At 34.1% G+C, this 24484-nt stretch overlaps 1 protein-coding gene across 2 annotated transcripts in view; it reads left to right on the forward strand.

Annotated features, from left to right (window-relative positions):
- The first annotated feature begins 11316 nt into the window (after positions 1–11316).
- The window catches only part of LOC127848940 (uncharacterized), a 29941-nt gene continuing 16773 nt past the window's right edge, over positions 11317–24484 (forward strand). The window contains exons 1-12 of one of the 2 annotated variants that reach the window (XM_052381666.1): positions 11317–11332; positions 15349–15399; positions 16705–16770; positions 17409–17479; positions 18758–18796; positions 19659–19712; positions 20058–20105; positions 20379–20450; positions 20756–20836; positions 21337–21387; positions 22008–22067; positions 22492–22566. In XM_052381666.1, the coding sequence (XP_052237626.1) occupies positions 17473–17479; positions 18758–18796; positions 19659–19712; positions 20058–20105; positions 20379–20450; positions 20756–20836; positions 21337–21387; positions 22008–22067; positions 22492–22566 (487 nt within the window). In that variant the 5' untranslated portion in view covers positions 11317–11332; positions 15349–15399; positions 16705–16770; positions 17409–17472. The remainder of the gene's footprint in view (positions 11333–15348; positions 15400–16704; positions 16771–17408; positions 17480–18757; positions 18797–19658; positions 19713–20057; positions 20106–20378; positions 20451–20755; positions 20837–21336; positions 21388–22007; positions 22068–22491; positions 22567–24484) is intronic. The other variant, XM_052381667.1, reaches the window with a different exon arrangement.

A 24484-nucleotide genomic window follows, 5' to 3' on the forward strand; every position in this document is an offset into this window, starting at 1 on the left:
AGCTCGTATTTTGTTTTAGACAAATCATAAAATTATTCATCTTACACTTCTCTATTTATAACACCATGATTTGAATAAAATATGAGTTTTCATAACTTATCGGCATGCAGAAGTGTGTTCGGAAAATCCAGTATGCTTGCTGCGTTTGTTATAAACATTCATTACAACAATATAAGCAACTTCTAATATGGTCGATGTTTCCATTTGCTTTAGGGCTATGATTACGATGTTTTAAAATCAGTGATTAAAAAAAAATCTGATGAGAAAAATGTTCAAAGTCATTCGGTTCATACGATGGGTGCTTATTTAAAGATAAAAATATTAAGAAAGGGAAATTAAATGTTCGTATGTCTATGTCTATTTTGCATTATAAGAGAAAATGTTATTTGTACATCAAATGTCTCGAATGTCACTTAAGTAGACAAACGATTTGTTAACGATTTTCCTTCAACTACTTTTTTATTTCGACGTCTACGATGTTGAAACAAAAAACGAAGGAAATGCAAACACTGTTAAGCCGGAAGAGCGCGTTCATTTAAAAGCAATAAACATATAAAGTGGCTGACCGGGTGAAAAAATCCGCTACTCTTTCGCGAAAGTAAATATTGGGAAAAAGTTCCAAATAACCTCACTTAAACCCGGTAAGCTCGCGTATACGCATTCCACCCCAGGCACATTAAAATAGCATTTAAACAAATAAAAATTGTAACAAATTGTATTTCGTATGGTGTGGCTTACGATTTTAGAGTTCAAGTGGTCGGGAATATTCGCAACACACCTTAATAAATATATCAATTCGTAGAAGCATGACTCGATCCAAAATAACAATATTTAATTTGAAGGCAATAAAACAGTTGACTTGAAAAATAAAATCACACATCGTGAATCTATATCTATCAGGGACGAAATATTGCACTGCTTCCAACTCACAATACTGCTGATCTTCCCCGTAGATTTTACAGACTTAAAGTTCATTTTCAACGTCTTTAATTAGATGTTGTTTATCCGTTGCTTCTAGTCATTTAGAAGTTATAACCCGAACAAGTTTGTAAATGTGTGTCATCCTTGTACATTTCTATTTAAGAAGTTAAACGAGCATTTACTGCAATATTTTACAGAGCTGCGTTTCTTTAAACGGTGTAACTCTAGTTTTATCCCATTTTCACCGCGACATTGACGGTATAACACGTTGTGGAATATACTTGCTTGTATTGAACACTGTGGAATATACCTATCGCGTGCACGGACTACTTTTTAAATGACGTCATGCGATATGCGCTAAAATTAGGTCGATATTGTTTGGTTCATTGATCGAATTTTAAGGTCACCCATTAGAAGAAAATGTGCATATTTTGCAGAAATATATATATATGACATATTCACCAAAAGAAATGTTGAAATAATATATAAAATTACACGACTTTTGTTTTGTTATTTTTTTATTTATATTTACTTTACCACTGAATGATTTTTCATAAGAAACAAAGTCGACAAAACTTAAGCTTCAAAATTATACGACCTTCAACCTTGAAATATAGTCATATGACATAATTTTTCGCCATCCGTATAATGAATCAGCTGATTGATGGCGTTATAAAATGACATACTTATTGCGTCATTTTCCCCATTTTTTTGACGATTTATTATAAACGCGACTTATTTCACATGTTTTCTACATGTACTGTATGTCGAACTTTCTGAATTGTCAATTGATCACATTTTCCTTATTTCGTGTAATGTGCATTGTTTATAACCAAAGCATATACTTTTGACATTCAACTTAAATATTAAGAATGTACAACAAGCCATACACATATCGCACAGTTCATGAATAATCTGCTATGTTTGCTTTCCTATTTAATTCACGTTAGGCATAGAGCTGTGTAAAGTATAAGATAGTAAAAATAGCACCACACTAGAATTGGGAACGTCCCATTTTGTACACGGGTATTTTCTACCCATTTATCTGTTGTGTACTGGAATGTTTTCCATTCTTTGTGTATTTATATATTAGATTATTTTCTCGTACAATAAGGGCATTTACCATAAATAAACAATAAGGGCATTTACCATAGATAAATAAAACATTGTGCAAGTTTAAACATAATACTGTTTGTATGCAGAAATCTGCAAATGCAACCGAGTTTACCAACGGCTATTATTAGATAAACTGCTCCGGTTCATTTGAACAGCAGTAATGTAGAGTACATGACGTAGCGTGTGACGAAGAAGAAAGTTTATCGCGTTCATAAACTCATTTGAATAAAGTGATAGAATAGCATAAGGGGCCTTATTTTTATGCTAAAATAATTATTAAAGACCCTAGATGCAAAATCGTCAATTATTGAGTTAAATGGATTATTAGATGGATTTTAAAGGATAATTAAAGGTAAGATACTAGTTCTTACATGTTTTGATTTTTTTTGTACTTTTGTCGTTACCTGTTCTCGGGGAAATGATTTTAACATGGACGCCATTGATGCATCGGATTACACACGGCATTCCCATAACATTATATAAAAAACACGTTCTGCGCGTCCTTAAATTTGTCGTCCGAAGTCGGAAAACGTATTGCCCTGTATATTTTGTCAAATAAAGTGTCAGTCGCTGCAATTGTCTGTTTACTAGTCAAAATTGTCAAGGTTTTCGATAGCTAAAGAAACTTAAGCGTACAGTTTATTTAGTATTGACAGACCTGTACAAAGTCGCGCCAGTCAAAAATCATAAAAAGCGACATTTAAAGTTATGGTAGCCAGAACTAGGTCGTCGATGGTGTAGTCCTACATGTATGTTGACATCGACAGCATTTTGTCAGGAGTAATGGCCGCCATATTGGATTTTGATAATTTTCTTTCGTAAATAAAATAAATTATAGTAAAGTAAAATCTTCTTTTCGCGGTCGTACTGTGTTAAAATTCGCATACTGCGTAAAATAGAATGTAGGCATATGGTGATATTTTTACTTTTTTTACAGTTTGTGTGTGAATTTTTTAAAGACTATTTTGCGTACCAGAACAAATACATGTATATCACTACGCATGGTTACATTTGTTAGATTTTAAGCGCTTTTATGACTGAATTAAAATTATTGTTAAGGTTATTAGATCTATTTATGTTAAATGTCACGTTGAAAAAATCAAATGGGATAAATATAATACTAGGATTAGCGTTGAATACAGAGAAGTTTATGTTGCTCGGCTCGAACACCGAAAGCGCTCGCCAAGGCTCGCGCTTCCGGCGTTCTAAGCCTCGCAACATAAACTTCTCTGTATTTAACGCTAACCTAGTATTCTCTATATATTTAACGCTCAATGACCATTATGAACGCAATGTTCATTACACAAATCAGAGTCTCGCTTTTGACTATGATATGAGGTTCAGGTCTATTCGACTGGTCACTACGAATCACGAAAATATAACAACTAAGTTACAACATGTTTTATTGTAATTATAGAGAAAATATGGTCTTATATATCAATGGAACTTCATAGTTTTTTTGCTTGTCTATTGTTTTTAATGTGCATCCGTATGTTTATCCGCATTGCAGGGTTCAACTGAAGGAGTTTTATTCAATATAAAATATATAATTGAGCTTTGCTCTGTCAAAAAGGGGTTTAATGCATGTGCGTACAGTGTCGTCCCACATTAGCATGTGCAGTCCGCAGGCTAATCAGTGACGAAATTTTCCGCCTAAACTTGATTTTTGCTATAAAGAGACTTTCTTGAAACGAAAAATATACTTAAAGCGGACAGTGCCATCCATGATTGGCCTGTGCGGACTGCACAGGCTAATGTAGGACGACACCTAATGTAATGCATTGAGCCCATTTTACAGAGCGCGGCTCATATGTATTTCAGCTGGATTACATCGAGGGCCAAAACGCTTATTCAAACGCTATCGAGTCCGTTTCCGGGGTAGGACCTGTACCTTCTCTTTCGAGGTTAATAAAGAACACAATGCGTTGGTAGGGATCGAATCTTCACCTCGAGGTGCACTGTATTGTGTACGCTTATAGTTAAAACTTTTTTTGAGTAATTTTAAGAATTTAAAAAAATAATTACTATTTTCTTGCAGGGTACCTTTGACGCTTTAAACTTAAACAACAATTGTACCAGCCAGTTAAATGTCAGTTTTAATTGTTTAATCGATTAACAACAATTCTTATCTGTATTGGAAATTTAAAGAGATTTGAATTTACGTATAGCTTTACAACATTGAACAGTCACGTGTGAAGGCCATTTTCATATATAATTCGATTGAATTGTTTGTATCATTTTGCGCCATTTAAATAAAACAATACGAGTATAAGTACCACTGTATGCTTCAAACGATTCAAATCTTTAACCGTGTGGAGTCAAATATATTCTTCTCGACTTTGATTAACAATATTTACTTATCAGGGTTATGAATACAAGTTATACCTTCTTGCATACAATAAATACCGTTACTTGGATGGTCATATATCATTTAAATTGAATGCTTCAATGCCTCCCGTGGAAATGGGCCTTTTATCAACAACGCACCCATTAACAACGCAGTTGTTTAGACGAGTCAAAATGTAATATTCTGTATAAGAACTATGTAATGTCCTAAATACTAAAGTTATACAACAAAACGAACGACAAGTCTTCCTGTTTTATTGTGTCTGTAAAGTGTACCACTGTCATAGATAACGACTCAAGCTTCATGGAGTTAGTGCAGTGAACGTTTCTGTGTTTGTTATATTGGAATTCCAATATAATACATGTGTGTGTTTTTAACGTATGTTATAATTATGATTTATGTTAAAGTTGTTACCTATTACTGTAAATATTGTCATAACAACGAAATTGTATTAGTAAAATGCGACAGAATATGCAATAATAATTATATAGCACTCATATAGTTTTTAATATTGCATTTTCAGCTTCTGAATTTCTGTGTTGTTTGTGGTTACGGAAAAATATTGACAATCATATCGGATAACATATTGTTGGGCAATTGTTTACACAAACACACACATCAAAAGCAGCAATATTTACATAAGAACCGTCACATGGCTATTTAGGCAATATGATTATAACACTAAAATGCCGGATCAAGGCTACACTTAACCACTGAGGTCAGTTTATTGAGTACAACTTGTTCAAAGGACGGATACCATTTTAGACGAGTTTACATAAGTAAGTCTTGTAGCTAGGTCCATACATAAACGTGATAGAGCTGGTACAAATATTGAATTTATTACGTTAAGTCGGACACGTTTTGTCGCAAGGTTCATCTTAAATTAACTTGATCTAGTTAAATTTAAGACACACATAAATAGTTAAGTCACTATAACTGTGCTCGATGCAAGTTTGCGTTTGAAATTCGTCAGGTATTTTTTTTATCTCGTGTTTAAGAGTGGCATTTATGAAGGTAAAAATACAACATCAATATCTATCTTACTATTGAACATAACACTGTTTAATAATGAAATACATTTTATTTAAATGAATGAAATGCAATTTAAATTAAAAATATTAAGTTATATAAAACGTAGCCTATGCAAATTATTCATTTAGATCATGACAAATCTATTTATGTATTTTTTATAAATATAATTGACTAACTTTTGAGAATTTCTTGCGTCGATAGTATTGGTTGCGGTATTGCTACTTTAATTTACATGGAACAAATCAGAAAAGTGTATATATATATATATATATATATATATATATATATATATATATATATATATATATATATATATATATATTGTAAGGAAAGTTTCCTTACTTGACATTTGTATCACTCCCGGAAACAGGTGACATTGTGAAAATGTTAACATTATAAACATTCATAACACATCGACAGAAAATACCTGGATAGCCTACGGAGAAAGCCAGCTGAATGCACCAGAAATCACCATTGCTTATCCTTTATTTAGCAAATATTGCTATTTGTTAGTCTGTCACTGTCTTTTGTCAAGCACTAAACTCCGCGTTCGTTTGATTGTAAATTGTTGTGTAGGTTATACTGCACACTTAAACTTTAAATAGTTGCAGAATTAATTTTGTGAATGTAATTATATTCATCCCCTTTATGATCTATAACTTTAAATATTTACTTTTTAAGCAGTAAAAGATATTGTTAGTCAGCGTCTTTGAAAGTGACCGCCATGCAAAGTTCAGGCGCGAACTATTTTTCGTCTGTAAGCTAGGTCTCGGCGTCTGATCAGTATTAACATTATTGTTTTTATAATTTAACAGTAATCCTTTGAGAGTATTTGGATGCTTTGCCGAGATGCAGCCTAGTCATTTGTTGCATTATATAAATGTTAATATTTATATGAGCAGATGTTATTTCTCATGGGGCGGAGTTTCTACTGTCTCACCTATTCATACGCCTTACCATTTGTTAAGTTCGGCGATTGTTTGTTTCATGTATCTATGTTCAGCTGATTATTTGTAAATACTGCTTTTCGTTAAAGCTGTTAATTTGACCAAAGAGCTGTATATGATGCATTGAGTTTAGATTGTTATATTATTTAAGGAATGGACCTGAGCACACTTTGTTGTTAAAAGCCGAGGATTTCATTGGTTCATTTTATCTCGTGGTAACTGAGTCGGAATCTATAAATACGGACTCAGAATTTAGTCTCGGCATCTTCTTTCTGGAGTTCACACCTCCTTAAGACAACCAACAACAACGGTAAATTCATTACATACACTTATTATAAAATAAACAGGATGGGAAATAGAATGTTCAGACAAATGAGAGCTCCTCCGTTTACTACTTAATATTAACGCTTCAGTACAGTAATTGTAATTATTTATGTAATAACTACAGTTAAGAAGATCCCGGTGCATAGGCTCGGTCCTTCCTCGTCCATTGTGTCCACTTATATTCAGGGACGCCCGCTTGGCATATTGTATTATCTATATGCAAATTATATATATATAGATATAACAAACACAGTATTAAATTGTTGAAACTTTTTATTTGCTTCGTTGTTGATGAACCCGAGGGATTGAAACTCCGGATCGGGGTCAACTATAATCAAAGGGATGGCTATTACTGATGCGTACCAACGGTATACTACCTACGCGAGGTATCCTGACAAGAGTACGTGAGGCGGTATACTCGTTACAATATATATATATGACTGACTGGTCTTTGCTGAACATAAAGTACGTCGGCATTTTTCAGTGCAATAGCCTGTGTTGCGAGAAGAACCTCTGGGTGAAATCTTCACCGAACAGCAATGGCGCTGCCTATAAATGGTACGGCTAAATTGTGCTTTAATTCCAATGAAATTTGAGGCATACATAGTACATATTACAATAAAAATTAACTATCTTAAAGAGTCTAGCTTAATTGGCTATTTTAAAACAAGCTCCCTCTCTCTTAAATGTTGTAATGTAATTTTGCTGAATTTAGGAAGCATGTTTCACTGACAATTTTAAATGAATCCGCTTGTTGTTCAAGGTCATGACCAGTTCATTTAATAATTCTCATTATAATTGTGTTATATCTTGTTATATGTTTCTTATATACAGCAAGTTAAACGAAACATATACCTTCAGTTGCAGACGCAAGAGAGAACCCTTGTTATACGATGCGGTTTTTTATTCGTAGCGCGTAACAAATTGAAAAAATAATATACAAAAAACATTTCATTGTAAATGCAATTTGACCTAAAAGGAGCCATATTAATTAAAAAGCAATACAACTAAAATAATTCAAAGCATTAAATGAATTTCAATAAACAGTCTGAAAAAGCTAAAAAAGTCAAAATTAAAAGACGAAATAAAAGACAAAAATTGTAACGTCTGTACTCTCGCAGTGTAATATGGCCTTTACTTACTGTAAATTACGTAAAACAAATTATTACCCTTTCAAAATAAATTTCTATCACACATATCCCATTGTAATTAATTTCTAAATACAAAAGTTCAGATACAACTGTATCTATTTTTCTATTGTCTTTTAAGTGCGTTAGACTTTTAACAGCTACAAAAGCTCTCGTGAGGACCCTATAAAAGAACACGCTTTCAGTTCAATATCCACTCACCTTAATATTCAAACGCCATGCAACGTCGGAATTTAACGTCTGTAAAACATTCCAGACCTATTAAGCATTGTCAAAATCAAACAAAATATTTTATGGTAAAGGTTTGAGATCCGTTTGATATGTAAATATTGACGAACATTATACCAATTCTATTCAATGATAATTGGTCCATAGATTGACAATTATGCACCTTCTTTTCAGGTCATCCATTGATGTATTGTTCGTTCTTTCAACAGCGACTGACGTTAGGGCATTTTTATTTGGTAATTATATACGGACATACTTTTGAACACATATTTTATAATGTTAATACTTCCGAGAAACGTTTATGATGGTGGTGATAAATGTTTGTCTGTAGTAATAACATATAACCATGAATACAATTTAGAATCCCTTGAGCTGTTGAAAGCGAGGTTATACGATTTTGTCAAATATTTATTAATTTAAATAAAATATGTAAAAACCTTATTAAACATATATTTCAATATAAATTAAAATAAAAGTTAAGAAAGATGTAGAAAAATGCGAAGCCAGATATTCAATTCTGATACCGAAAATGTCTGCACAGTCGAATTCGCCAGCATGTAAATCATGCATTTACGATGTGAATCTAAATTTAGTTGTACAGATCATATTAATTTCCTGCAACGATATCGATTCATACGACACACGAACACTCACTTAAAAGACGAATGATTCGGTTATTGTAGAAAAATATGTTCGAAATATCTTCGTCACAATCGGCTCGGGTCGCTAATTTGTCTTTGCTGCATTTTATGAAATTCGTCTTCAATGTATATTTTTTCTTGCCTATTTTGTGTCTATGTAACATATTTTATCAATGTATTATAATTTAACACTTATACAAAGTCGTATAATCTCGCTTTACAGGTCATGAAAGGTCCATCTTTAATACGTAAAATAAATTGTGTTAGCAATATTATTATGGCAATTCTTATGGATTGAAGATAAAACATGTAAAAGATAACTTTATTTTTTTAGTATTCACAGGTATTTCTGACCTTTCATTACAGATACGGATGCGTGTAGCAGCAGATCTGCCGAATATAAAGGTATTGAATCATATTAAATAAGAATATTGTTAACTCTTTTGTATTTTTCGTTTAAGATGATCATATTTTAGGATGCTTAAGCACAATCCGCGCTGTTATAAGTTTTAAGCATGTGTGTTTTTACAATATACACAGAGATTTTTAACTATTCTACGCGCAATTTTAATTTTATGTGTTTAAATCTTAACGGTTTACGTTTTTCGCCTTATTTATAGATACTATCGAATGCGATTGTCATTTTCCTGCTTATGTATAAACGGGACATTTCCACTTTTTGACTTAATAACCTTTTTATGCCCCCGTATCAAATGACTGGGGTATATTGTTTTTGGCCTGTCTGTCTGTCATTCTGTCACTCTGTCACTCTGTCATTCTTTCCATAAACTTTAACCTTGATCATAACGTTTGCAATATTGAAGATAGCAACTTGATATTTGGCATGCATGCGTATCTCATGGAGCTTCACATTTTGAGTGGTAAAAGGTCAAGGTCATCCTTCAAGGTCAATGGTCAAATATATGTCTTCATACCAGCGCAGTAGGGGGCATTGTGTTTCTGACAAACACATCTCTTGTTCTTATAACAGTATTGACAATGACATTCGGAAATAACTGAAAATCTGACAAGTAACTTTTGCGATTGTAAAAAGTACATAACTTAGCAATCGTTAACTTTGAATATTAACCGTTAAAATCACAAGAAAAAGGGCCTGCACGTTTGTTGCTGTTCACTAATAAGTGAAAAAGAACGTCGTTCATGTGGGTGTTACCGAACAAATGGACGCACTTACGGACTGGCACACAGATAGACGTCCTTTGTGAATTCAGTATATCTAGGATATAATTTTCCACGTGTTTTCCTAATTGTAGTGTTTTGTTTTGCAAACCTTATTAACCTCGCGCATGTGGAAAACTGTCTTAGCATAGACAAAGGTAAAACTCACGTATTGTCAATTTTTAAAAGTGTTAGTAAAAATACCATAATGCAAATAAGATGCACTTAGTTAAAAAAACCAAACACATCACTGGCATTTACAAATTAAATTTTGTTTCACGTACAATCCAGACGAATTATATGTCTTAAGTGTAGATGATTAATTCCTATAATTTTGTAATCTGGCTCCGTGTTTTTGGTAAGATTGGGATTTCCTGTTTATATTTCAGTTTCAGTTTGTTTATGTTTGCTTTATTTAAGATAAGGCATGTACAGCTTGATTTTGCTCTTAAACCGTTGGCCCGGAGGTAATGAACATAATTTGGTATACTATAAAATGCTACCATTAAACATATGTTTTCAGCATTAAACACAGTTTAGTCTAATAAAGGACAGATTTTATGATAATATGCAGCACTACAGCAATGCAATACTTTCCTCAATTATCTATTATTTATGCGGCAACCGACCCTATTATAACAATTTTTCCTTTGCCTCCCAAGAACGTTGATCGTGGTCTTGTACAATATTTGGATGAAAATTATATTATTATGCTTTCCCTTAGTTTTCATAAAGTTAAAACAACTTGGAGACCGAGACCAGTACTGCCTTAACCATGTATTAAATCAATTGGGTGGTAAGTTCCACTTGTACACGTTTTCACTTGTCGATGACTTAATAATTGTACCATTAGGGTTAATTATTATCCGAAATATTGTTACACTGTGTACTTAACTAATAAAACTAACGATCGAGAACTTTTAATAAAGTACACACCGTTCGAGTACAGTTTATGTTGATGCACTATCAAAATATATTCCATTTACTGTACGTGTTAATTTTCTAAATAATTAAAAAGGTAACCTTGGTTGGCCTTCGTTTATATTTAATGACCCATTCTGTGTACTCGACAAGCAAATGCGAAGTGCTGATGTTGTTTTTCTTTGAATTCATTGTTCGTCGAACTCGGTATGTACATAAATTGTTACATGTAGCCTCGTTTACATAACATATTTGGATTCAAATTTATTACTTTGAACTCGTCAAATACAATATTCACCCGACATATGCTTGTTCTCTGTTTTAAAAAAACTTTTCGTTTAAACAACTGTACACATTCTATGTTTGCCTCTTAGATAGTTCGTATACATATATTGTTCACATCGTTGTGCAATGCATTTATTGTTCTTCTCATACCAGACAGGTACGGTGTTTCCGTCACAATACCCGAGGATTGTCAGTGTAACGGTACCAACTCCCTTATGAACTACCAATATTTTGTTCACGACGGTAAGTACTAATGATCTACATTTTGCGGATGTTACGATATCAAGTCTTTGTTCAAATACAATTGAAATGTACAAAGGGAAGTGATTATCGTATTTTACGAGGATTGTCAGTGTGTCAATACCTTCTCTCTTGTCAACAACGAATCTTATGGACATGACGGTACGTTATACTCTGACATCTACGAGGATTGTCACACTACCCGAGAATTGTCAGTGTAACGGTACTAACTCCATTCTCAACAATCACTATTTTGTACAAGACGATAAGTCCTAATGATATACATTCCGCGGATGTAGTATAACGTTACCAAATCCGAGGTTAGGTAAACGTGAAGTGTAAAGAGGATAAGTGATTCGAGGATTGTCAGAGTGACGATATCTAATGGACATAACGGTACGTTATACTCGGACATCACGGAAACGATGATTGTCAGTGTACCTGTACAAACTCCCTTCTTAAATACCAATATAATGTACTGAGCAGTCTGACATGCCATACGAGTATTGCCAGATTTATGATACCAACTCCTTTCTAAATTATTTATAGGATGAATGTTTCTGCGATATCTGATGAAATGTACATGTATTTAATTATCAACGACTGGTCCTTTTTACACACGGGTGATCCAAACCAAATTGTACTCAGATTTACAAATGTATTTCCTCATTTAGCTTCCCAGTTTATTCCGTCTTCCGAATTCACTATTTGACCAAACGATCGTCCTTGGTATAACCCATCAATACGTAAAACATCCCGTCATAGGGACAGACAAAAGCATGTTGCTATCAAATCTGGTTAAGTTTTCTGATTGGTCAGCATATAACCATCTACAAAACAAAGTCCATAATATGAAAAAACAAAGAATACTTGCTAAAGAATACTTCTTCAATACTCTTGAAATTGGGCTTGCCGATTGTAGAAAATCTAATCGACGCCAATATTGGAAAACGGTAAAAATGCTAGTTAAAGCAAATGCAAATAGTTTTAATAGTATCCCTCCGTTGGTGAACCCAGATGAATCGTATTCGGTAACTGACATTGAAAAGGCCAATACATTAAATAATTATTTTGTTTCAATATCTACAATTGATGATCGCGATCATGACGTACCACAGTTACACCGAAAAACACGTAACCTTTTGACGACATTTTTATTTCTGAACAAGACGTCATCGATGTTCTATGCAATTAAGACATTAAAAATGCTAATGGTCCTGATGGTATTAGTAATACATTATTAAAAGAAACATCTAAATCAATAAGTAAGCCACTATCAATTATTTTTTACAGATCAATACACGAAAACTTATTTCCATCCTTCTGGAAAGAAGCAAACGTTATGCCTCTCTTTAAAAAGGTGAACAGTTTATTCTTTCGAATTATCGACCTATTTCCCTTATAAGCTGTGTTGGAAAAGTATTCGAAAGGGTTGTTTTCAAATACCTCTACAACTACCTACATAAATCAAATTATAATAACAAGAATCAGTCAGGTTTTTTACCATGTCATTCTACTGTTTATCAAGTAATTGACATGTATAACCAAATATGTAAATCGTTTGATGAAAAACAATCTACCTGTATCGTTTATTGCGACATTAGTAAAGACTTCGAAAGGGTTTGGAACAAATGTCTTATACATAAACTGAAAGAACTTGGGTTTTCAGGAAATATTTTTGCGTGGATATCCAGCTATTTGTCCAATAGATCTCAGAAAGTTTTTATCGGCTCGTCGTTTTCCCGATCATTAAATATCAATGCAGGCGTTCTACAAGGTTCTGTATTAGAGCCTCTTCTTGTTTTAATTTATGTTAATGATATCTCTGAATCACTTCTAAGCATAAGTCGCCTTTTTGCTGACGACTATTTACTATCTGTTTCCTCAAATGACACAGCTATTATTGAGAGTGTTTTAAATCATGACCTAGACTGCATAAACCAATGGGCAAAGAAATTGCTCGTCCAGTTTAATCACTCGAAAACGGAAGTAATGTTTTTTCAGTCTCATGAACAGTCAAAACCGTCCAAATTTAACTTTCGACAAAACCCATCTATCCTTTGTAAAATAACATAAACATCTCGGTATTACGCTAAGTGATGACGGTTCGTGGCACAAACATATTGACAATATTACAAAATCAGCTTCCCAAATACTTGGATCCATGACAATGATAAGTACAAACTCAAGCGGGAAACACTCAATCAGATATACGTTTCATATCTAAGACCTTTATTAGAGTATGCGTCCATTGTTTGGGACATCTGCACAAAATACGAAAAAAAAACTATTAGACAAATTTCAATTGGATGCAGCTCGTATTGTAACAGGATTAACAAGATCAACTAAAATTACTTTATTTCTAAAAGATATTGGTTGGGTTTCTCTCGATGACAGACGGAAAACTCAAAATCGCGTTTCGTATATAAACACAACACACGTGCCTTACCACAATGTTTAAACGATATATTCCCATCCACAACATATAACATTCCTTTCTTGTTACGTAATCGAGGCGACTTTGCAACAATTGCCCGCAGACTTGCGATTTACTCAAATTCAACGTTTCCTTCGTCTCTTAAGTTATGGAACAAACTTGACATCGATACAAAGTCTCTACCAACGCTTTCTAGTTTTAAAAGTGCAGTAAAGCGTAAGTACAATCCTCCTATAGTTCCTACTTTGTTTCTAGTTGGCGAACGAAAGCAACACATTTTACATGCACGGCTAAGAAACGACTGTAGCGACTTACATTCCGATTTACACTTAAACCACCTACTTGACAATCCGAAATGCGCTTGTAATAGTCCTATCGAAGACGTAGACCATTTCTTCTTCAAATGTTTTCTTTTCTCCTAGCAACGTATCGTGCTTTTATCAACACTCGCCCATACCACACTCTTAATGCAAACAAACTATTATACGGCATCCCAGAACTAACTGATAACCAAACAATGTGTTATTTTTGGAAGTTCAACAATATATTAAGACTTCGAACAGGTTCATATAAATTTTTGACTGTAAACACATTTTCAATGTTTTTCGCTTCTTCCATTTTATTTTACAGATTTCAAGCATTTTTGCTGTAGATTATGTGCTATTTTGTAGTTTATAGAGCTGGGTTGTGGAGCAATTTATTGTAATTTGGTATTCTTTGTTGTGGAGCCATTCATTAATTATTTTTAATTTTTTATATTTTTTTTCACTTCTTTTGTTTATATATATGTTTAGTATAGTTAATTGTAATATTTTAACATTCTCTTTAAACTTAGTTTACATTTTTTCTCTTAACTATTTGGAATGTAAAACAGTGAATTAAATTACTTTTTGTTAATAAATTTTCCCAAATGTTTATGTCGTCAGCTTAAGTCTATTTATTTACTTACTCAATTGTTTATAATACAATCACGATGTGCATTTTGAATGTTCCTATTTACCGAATCGGAAATACTGGGAAGGGTCGTCATCTAATGTTGTTAAAACTCGTGCTTTTTGCTTTTTTTCTATACATTCGATAATATCAATTTGTAGTATTTGTACTCTATGCACTATGCAACATATGTATATTTGTCTGAATGCATGCACGAAAAAAAATGCAATTAAATATTATTAACGTTAATTAGCTATTTAAAAGTTTGCTTATATAATCCATTTAACTTATTTATCTGTCAGTTGTATTATTGCTGTGATGCGAGTCCAATTTAATTATATGTATATACATTTATTGAATGTATGAATGCGTTTATTTATTGTAAAACTAGAACATAGTATTAAAATATTTTGTAATACGAATGCATATTTATATATTTGACTCTTTTGATACAAAATATCACCGCGGCTGTAAACATATATTTATGTCTGTGCAATTCCTTTGATAATGTAGGCAAACCTTATGTGAACGAAGTTCAAGATAGACATACAACTGCTCCCGAATATATTTTTATTGTCTTTATGATAGTTAATTTGATAAATAATCGTGCTTTATAATAAAATTACATTTACTACGTGTCTTTTTGCAGGCACAGGTGACAGGAAGAGCCAGTGTTTGAACAGTGAACCCAACTACAAAGGTAACTATGTAAAATCAAAGATTGCTGACATGACATTGATATAAAATGTTCTGTACCTTTTTTTGAAACACACCCGTAGCTGCCTTTATGCAAAGTTTTATGATTTCTAAAGCCGTTGTTTAATTGCAAATGTTTCCCATTATAGTTGAAACGAGAGAAATCCACGTAAAAAAAATCTGTATAACTTCGTGACAACGGAGTATTTTACTGATTATGCGCTCAGGATCTATGTCTTTGATCGAGCTTATTTTCAATTGTGACTCACAACCATTGTATTATAGATTTGTACTAGGAGTCAAACAATTTAAATGTTTTATCTTATAAATAAGTGTAAGGCAGTAATAAACACATGTCTTAGTCGTTAAGGAACATTAAGACATTCTTCAGTCCAATGAATATGTTCAAATGCTGCCCAGAGACAATATCTCTTGAAAATTAAACACTCTTAAAATATGAGACCTTTCTAAAACTTATATTTAATATCTATTTGAAGGAAGCAAAATATTTATTTTAAAGCCAGCAAAAATGCTCAAAACAAACGAATATTTTGTAAAACATTTCGTAAAATATTTCGTAAATTATTTCTTAAAATATTTTGTAAAATAAAGTTAAGTCATAAAAATCAGTGTCCCTTCTACATGTAGCAAGAGCCAACATCTCAACGCTAATTGTGGTCTTGTAACACAGTTTTAACGAGACACAAAATGCTCCTGTTTATGTTTTGTGTGACAACATATTCCATGTGAATAACCCGCGACGATATCCAATCATTTACGAGCAAACACGAGATTGGCTTCGGGCAGCGTTGGAAGCACGACGTAGTTATCACGATCTGCCCGAGCCAAAATCGCGTTCGCTTGTTAATGTACTGATATCGTCGAGGGAAATCCGCATGAAATATACTGTCACAGTCAAAAACCAAATTATCAAGTATTTTACAATTCAAGCGTATTATATTTTAAAGGAAGAAACTAACACGTCAATACGTGTTGGTTTTGTATTGATTCTTACATATTTAAATTTGTGAACAGGTTTGGGAACATTATTGCCAATATGTGGGTTAATTTTAGCTAATTATCATCCAGAACGTTGTAAGCCTTTACAGATCAAACATATCGGTTGCATGCAAATAAACAATCTGATCAGTTTGGCGAATTCCGATTTGTTTATAAAGGCTTTTTTATACGAATATTCCAGACTTGTTTTTACGATTTTTCTAAATAATTTTATTTGCATCGTTTTAATATGTCATGTAGTTAAGACATATTGACACGAGTCAGATATTTTCACGATTTCCTTTTCCAGCTCTGTTTGACCAGTTTTTCGTTGACAACGGCAACAGAGCTCCTGCCTGTCGATCCCACCACTCGTGTATGGCATTTATTAGTTATGATTAAAACATGTCAAATATGAAAATTTTGGTTGTCTAAAATCTGATTGCTGAGCAATCTTTAACACGTAAATATTTATTGGTAGTTGACTACTGAAAGTTTCAGATTGAAGTTTTCTCACTTATTGTCCCCTACCGGTTTGCGCTCTGTCTGTCAGTCTGTCAGTCCGTCAGTCAGTCACACTTTTCTGGATCCTGTGATAACTTTAAAAGTTCTAAATATTTTTTCATGAAACTTGAAGCATGGATGGATGGCAATATGGACATCATGCACGTCATTTCTTTTTGTTCTTACGTCAAAAATTATGGTTGCTATGACAACAAATAGACTGAAATACTGCTGAAAATGGTGGTTTTCTGGATCCTGCGATAACTAAAGTTCTTAATATTTTTTCATGAAACTTGAAACATGGATAGATGGCAATATGGACATTACGCACGTCATTTCATTTTTTCCTAAGTCCAACAAAAATCTGGTTGCTATGGCAAAAATAATTTTATTAAAATTGTGGAATTTCTGACAATGGTGGAGCCGGTAGGGGACTATATTGCTTGGCAATAGTCTTGTTTGGTTTGGTTTAACGTTTAATTTATGTACGAACAGTATTGTTGGTTTCAGTGTGGTTCCAGGTTTCGCGCATCAAGGATTTCAGTTGTGCAAAGTATGTGATATACCACTTGGTATGAAAGGTATATACATTATATAAATATTAATTTTCTATTCGCATCATGATGATTTATATTTAATGCAATATATATTTGCCTTTCTAGAAAGAATATCGGATAATTATTATTGGTGATTACAGCCACGTAACATTGGCGTGTTGGTGCGCCTAAAACGCACGCAAACGACTATACCTCATGTATTTTCTCGATATGATTATAAATTGTTCTTTCGAAACTTCGAGTTGGTGGAATTCTTAATTTCATGTGCGCATGCTTAGAGGAAGGCGTCAAATCGTTTAAAGGAAACTTTGACAAATGTCTTTTGCTCGGATCTTCGTAATATCGAATATTTGTTTTGTCCACCATGTAGAACAATGTGCGCTAGATAGATGCTCGTAGAACAATGTGCGCTAGATAGACTCTCGTAGAACAATGTGCGCTAGATAGACTCTCGTAGAACAATGTGCGCTAGATAGACGCTCGTACTAGCATGCTTATTTGTTTGAAAGGCCACAACACGCCGATAAGCCGACGCGTTTAAACGACAATCCCTCCATTTTGAAAAAACGGCCAACATACCATGAGTCTACAGAAACTTCTTGTTGATACGAATAAGCAAACGTTCACATAAAACAAACCATGATGGGAAAACAAAATATAAAACTTGAATTAAATATAGCATTCTGAAGACATACTTTGAGAACAGATACGATAAGTAAAGATAGTTTATTAAAGTCTCATCATCATGTACCTAGTAAAACATATATAAATAGCTTTAAAACATTGCGCATAAATGCCACTCACAATTGAGTTATAAGAGACTATACAAATTATAAAAATACAGTTCAAAGTCAATAGCTAACACTTTATGTACATATTTCACTTCAACAAATGAGAATGTTGTTCAAGTTTTTCAATTCAAATAGCGGTTTTAATTAAAACAACATATATAAGAGTAAGATAAGTCTTAGATTTAATTGTTATGTGTGTTATAAAGATGTCTTATTGAAGCAGAAAATAGTATAATATTAAAGTTGTCCAAATGCAAATTGTAAAGAAGTTTAAGGTCTACAAACAAAATTAAGATGATTAAAGGATGGTTTAGTGTGTATGGTAGTATTATGAAGCAAGAAAGAAATCTATTCCACCCCAGAAAATTCCTGTTATAGTAGAGTTAAATGTATAACGTCTTATGAGATTAGAAAACTTGATATTTAACGATTTTGATACAGCTGTTATTATACATATGATAAGAGATGTTTTAAAAGTTGTTGTGAGCTTGGCATATATATCTTTTTTCAGATTCGTTTGATCAGCACCCAAGTCCATGTGTCAGCCAACGTAAGTATTTAAAGCCTCGGTCACATCAAACGCGTCACACCCGCTGTACTGATAGCGCAGTGGTTGGTACATGCGCTGCTGAACTATGCGAACCATGTTCAAGCCCGGTTCCCGAAAGCATGTGAGTTTGGTTTGTTGGTCAACAAATCGGACAGGTGGGGTCTCCTACGGGTACTCCAGCTTCCCTAAATCAACAGACAATTCAAAAATCGTTCAATTAAAACGTAATACATGGAAAATTTTAGCTAGAATTAAAACGCATCAAACGTTCATGAGCCTAAGAAGCGAATTATGAAGGAGTGCTGGGACACACTCCGGGTTACACAATATGCCTCATCACAGGCACAGTAGTAACTCATAAAATACGAAATTCACATATAACGCTTCTAAGCAAGTCCGCAAATCAAGTTGAAGAGCGCATACGTTTAGCATGATCTTGAACCATTCGTTCCGGGCATCGAACGGCTACATTTCAACGTATCCTTGTTCGCATGCGTCGTCAGTCAAATGCTTACGTATACAAACTGAAAGCTTAAATCTATATGTTTATCCGCATATCTTGTTAGTCTTAATGGTCGTCAAAATATCAGCGTTAGGCCAACGCAGCCTTAAATTTACCGAGGCATTATGATAAAATGTATGTTATGTATGAACTGTCCAATAATATATTGTAATTAAAACTAAAATAATAATAAATAATAAAAAAATTGTCTGTTCAGTCTATGATTACACATATTTTATTGAATTATTACAATACCTATGTTATGTCTTTAAAACGTGAATATGTCACGGAGTTAGCAACAAAATATTACACAAATGAGATAAAAACAAGTATTTTGTATTTATTTTTTAATTTTGACAGAAAGTCTTCAGTATGGGGACCCAAACAATTGCCAGCAGTTTCAAAGCTATCAAGGTACGTCAAACTGACAAAACAGTCAATACATAATTGAAATTTATTGCGATTTTTATTCTGATTTATTTATTTCATGCCTGTTTAAATAAGATAAAACATCATGTAATTACTCAATAGTTCGTTGTTCAAGTCGAATATAATTAAAATTCTTGCTTACAACGTTTTCTACAATTTTCTTTAAAAAAAATAATGTTCAAGTACGTTTTGGCTTGGTTACCAGTATTCTAAAAAAAACAGCTGCTGTTGTCTTTTTCTGAAGAACAATCACATTGTGTTTGGTTGAATATTACTCTATAAAACTGTTATCGAAGTTGGCGTATTCGATATTTCCCTTTTCCTTTTCAGCCTTGCTGAAACTTAAATATACCAACTTATGTATGAGCAAAAATTCGCGTATGTATATGCATACTTTTGTGGTGGTAAAACGATTGTGTCTCTTGGTTATGCATCAGTACTTTTTTTAGTCATTCCCTTATGTTTGTCGTTATATTCCATTAGTTGTCAGAATAAGGCTTCGAAGTAAACATATTTAGCAAGTGTATCCTAAATACTCAATCAAAAAAGTTCAACAATTTCTCACAGTGAAATTGAAAGATTATATGCATATTTACATAAGCAATTTTATACATTGAACTTATAGTAACTTTTGTTTTTGCTATCTTTTAGAATGGGATCTTTTGCATGATCTTGAAATAAGGAGTCGAGCTTGTCGTAAAAACATCACTTCAGTTCTTGCAAGTAAGTCTTGTACATAATTTGCATATGACAAATATTTTCTTGGCCTGTCTATTTTTTAAGGGTTTCGTGAACAATAGAGACCACTATCGATTCATTTCAGAAATCTGAATGTGCCAATTTATGATTATATGCACTGCAAATGATCTCAAACCAAATACTTTGTTAAGTTAATATTAAAGGATGCACTGCACATTGATCAAGCATGAATGAGCAAATGTTGCACATTATCGTCTGTATAAAAGTTTATATTGTTCGCGTCAAAGACTCTGTCTTTGATATTACTATAATTGTTTTGTGGGTTTCAGTGCATTTCCACGATCCTCTTCCGCTGGATCCATGTAGCTGTCATGCTGGTAAAACTATATCGAACGATCAGCCTGTTTTGGGTAAGTAACATAAATATTGTTTGTTCAGTCAGTATTTACTCGAATTTAATAGTTTTGGATTAGTTATGAAGAAAACTTGTATTTAAACCGTCGCTGTTCTTAATTTCCTGAAGAGGTTAACATAATCAGAAGAGGGGATCAAGTGAAAATAATATGACAACGTCGCTTGCGAGACAGGTAGTTTCGCCCTTGTATATTGTACCCTTAATTACTTTCATTAATTGTTAAAATGCCGTTCACAGTCCAGCCATATCGACAAGGAAGTGATAAGCGTTGATTTCGTAATTATATTCGCTCTATATCTCGACTTTACTCGCTGCGAAATTGTTGGGGAGTAACAAAATAACAGCCCCCCTTGTTTGTCACATAATTACCTACTTTGACAACCATGTTATGCACAATTTCCTTTGTTCATGGGTATAACGACTTCTGTTCTAGACGCATGATCGGATACTTCATAAATTGTTGTTTTGTTTCATTTTGATAAACTATATTTTCAGAGGAAGGCCGATTCCAAGATTGCACAAATGCAAAAGAAAGCAGCTATTCTAGTAAGCGTTTTCGAGTAACTTTTTATGAGATCGAAATGTACTACTAAATGAGCGTGTGATAAAGAAATGCAAGACAGTTTCAATCTATTTAAGTGAGGAAATGATTAACAATAACCATCAATATTACATGTCAGTCTTATTATTTACGTTACAATAATTATTGTTGTAAATGTGTTGTTTACTTGTATGTTGTTTTTTTTAAAACCATGTCCGTATGTTGCTGTATTACCATTTAGCCATGTATTTAAGCTGCGGGCCCGTTTTTAAATATGTTGATACTCTGCTTCGAGCTTTGATTCTTTTTTTTTAGATTTCCACAACCTCATTTGCAATATCAGGTCACAAAACAATAACAATTAAAAAAAATTAAACTGCTTAACTGACGAGTAAAATGTAATAATTGTCCTTTATTTCGTGCTTTTTTTCTCAAAAATAGTAAAACAATTTTATCGAGTGGTTGTGTATGCTTTATACACCATAATTTATATTAATAACTTATACGAATGCGTTCCTAAATTAAATGAAACACACACAGCGATGATTAGAATTATCAAAACCTTAACAGTATTTTCAATGTAATATAAAGTTGTATGTGTTATGATAACTGTTTTGTGATGCAGATCTTCGGAAAGAGCTATTTTATGGAGCGAAAGCGGCTTGCTGCTCTACACTTTTCCATCGTGAGTTGCCCTCTATAAATAAATAGTTCGTATAGTGAAACGTTGTATGAACTCTATGGTTTATAACGAATGCGGTTTCTAAACATTCTCTTTATATACCCTTTCCAAGTAGGTTTATTGAGCTGGCCCAGAACCGGATTCAACGATACTTTTCAATATACATAGCTAGACTGTAGCAACCGCTAGATGACGTTTTATTTTAGAGCAAAAACTATATGTGATGATGAATATTTATGGTGATAAATGTAATGATGATGATGATGATGGTTGAGATCGCGGGTAGAGGTGATGATGAGACGATGGTAGTGGTTGTGGCAAAGGTTTAGGAGCTAGTTTTAACTTCATTATGTACAAAACATATCAACCTGTTTCCGTTTTCACGAATCATATTTACCACTGCAACTAAATGCTTATTACATTACAGTATGGCAGCAGTTGCTGGAAATACGACCATTAGGGGCTTATGACTGTACAATGGACCTTATTCTCAGAGCAGCAAGTAAGTATACGACCATTCGAGGTTTATAACTGTACACTGGACCTGATTCTTAGAGCAGCAAGTACGTATACGACCATTCGAGGCTTATGACTGTACAATGGACCTGATTCTTAGAGCAGCAAGTAAGTATACGACCATTCGAGGTTTATAACTGTACACTGGACCTGATTCTTAGAGCAGCAAGTACGTATACGACCATTCGAGGCTTACGACTGTACAATGGACCTGATTCTTAGAGCAGCAAGTAAGTATACGGCCATTCGAGGCTTACGACTGTTACTATGGACCTGATTCTTAGAGCAGCAAGTAAGTATACGACCATTCGAGGCTTACGACTGTACAATGGACCTGATATAGAGCAGCAAGTAAGTATACGACCATTCGAGGCTTACGACTGTACTATGGACCTGATTCTTAGAGCATCAAGTTAGTATACGACCATTTGAGGCTGATGACTGTACAATGGACCTGATATAGAGCAGCAAGTTAGTATACGGCCATTCGAGGCTTATGACTGTACAATGGACCTGATTCTTAGAGCAGCAAGTAAGTATACGGCCATTCGAGGGTTACGACTGTACTATGGACCTGATTCTTAGAGCAGCAAGTAAGTATACGGCCATTCGAGGCTTACGACTGTACAATGGACCTGATTCTTAGAGCAGCAAGTAAGTATACGACCATTTGAGGCTAACGACTGTACAATGGACCTGATTCTTAGAGCAGCAAGTACGTATACGGCCATACGAGGCTTACGACTGTACAATGGACCTGATATAGAGCAGCAAGTAAGTATACGGCCATTCGACGGTTACGACTGTACTATGGACCTGATTCTTAGAGCAGCAAGTAAGTATACGGCCATTCGAGGCTTACGACTGTACAATGGACCTGATATAGAGCAGCAAGTAAGTATACGGCCATTTGAGGCTTACGACTGTACACTGGACCTGATTCATAGAGCAGCAAGTAAGTCTACGGTCATTCGAGGGTTACGACTGTACTATGGACCTGATTCTTAGAGCAGCAAGGTAGTATACGGCCATTCGAGGCTTACGACTGTACAATGGACCTGATATAGAGCAGCAAGTAAGTATACGGCCATTCGAGGCTTATGACTGTACAATGGACCTGATATAGAGCAGCGAGTAAGTATACGACCATTCGAGGCTTACGACTGTACAATGGACCTGATATAGAGCAGCAAGTAAGTATACGACCATTCGAGGCTTATGACTGTACACTGGACCTGATTCTTAGAGCAGCAAGTACGTATACGACCATTCGAGGCTTACGACTGTACAATGGACCTGATATAGAGCAGCAAGTACGTATACGGCCATTCGAGGCTTATGACTGTACAATGGACCTGATATAGAGCAGCAAGTAAGTATACGGCCATTCGAGGCTTACGACTGTACTATTGACCTGATCCTTAGAGCAGCAAGTAAGTATACGACCATTTGAGGCTTACGACTGTACAATGGACCTGATATAGAGCAGCAAGTAAGTATACGGTCATTCGAGGCTTACGACTGTACTATGGACCTGATTCTTAGAGCAGCAAGTAAGTATACGGCCATTCGAGGCTTACGACTGTACAATGGGCCTGATATAGAGCAGCAAGTAAGTATACGACCATTCGAGGCTTACGACTGTACAATGGACCTGATATAGAGCAGCAAGTAAGTATACGACCATTCGAGGCTTATGACTGTACACTGGACCTGATTCTTAGAGCAGCAAGTACGTATACGACCGTTCGAGGCTTACGACTGTACAATGGACCTGATATAGAGCAGCAAGTACGTATACGGCCATTCGAGGCTTACGACTGTACAATGGACCTGATTCTTAGAGCAGCAAGTAAGTATACGGCCATTCGAGGCTTACGACTGTACAATGGACCTGATATAGA

Source organism: Dreissena polymorpha, chromosome 10 (assembly GCF_020536995.1).
Source record: "Dreissena polymorpha isolate Duluth1 chromosome 10, UMN_Dpol_1.0, whole genome shotgun sequence".
NCBI classification, from domain to species: Eukaryota; Metazoa; Mollusca; class Bivalvia; order Myida; family Dreissenidae; genus Dreissena; species Dreissena polymorpha.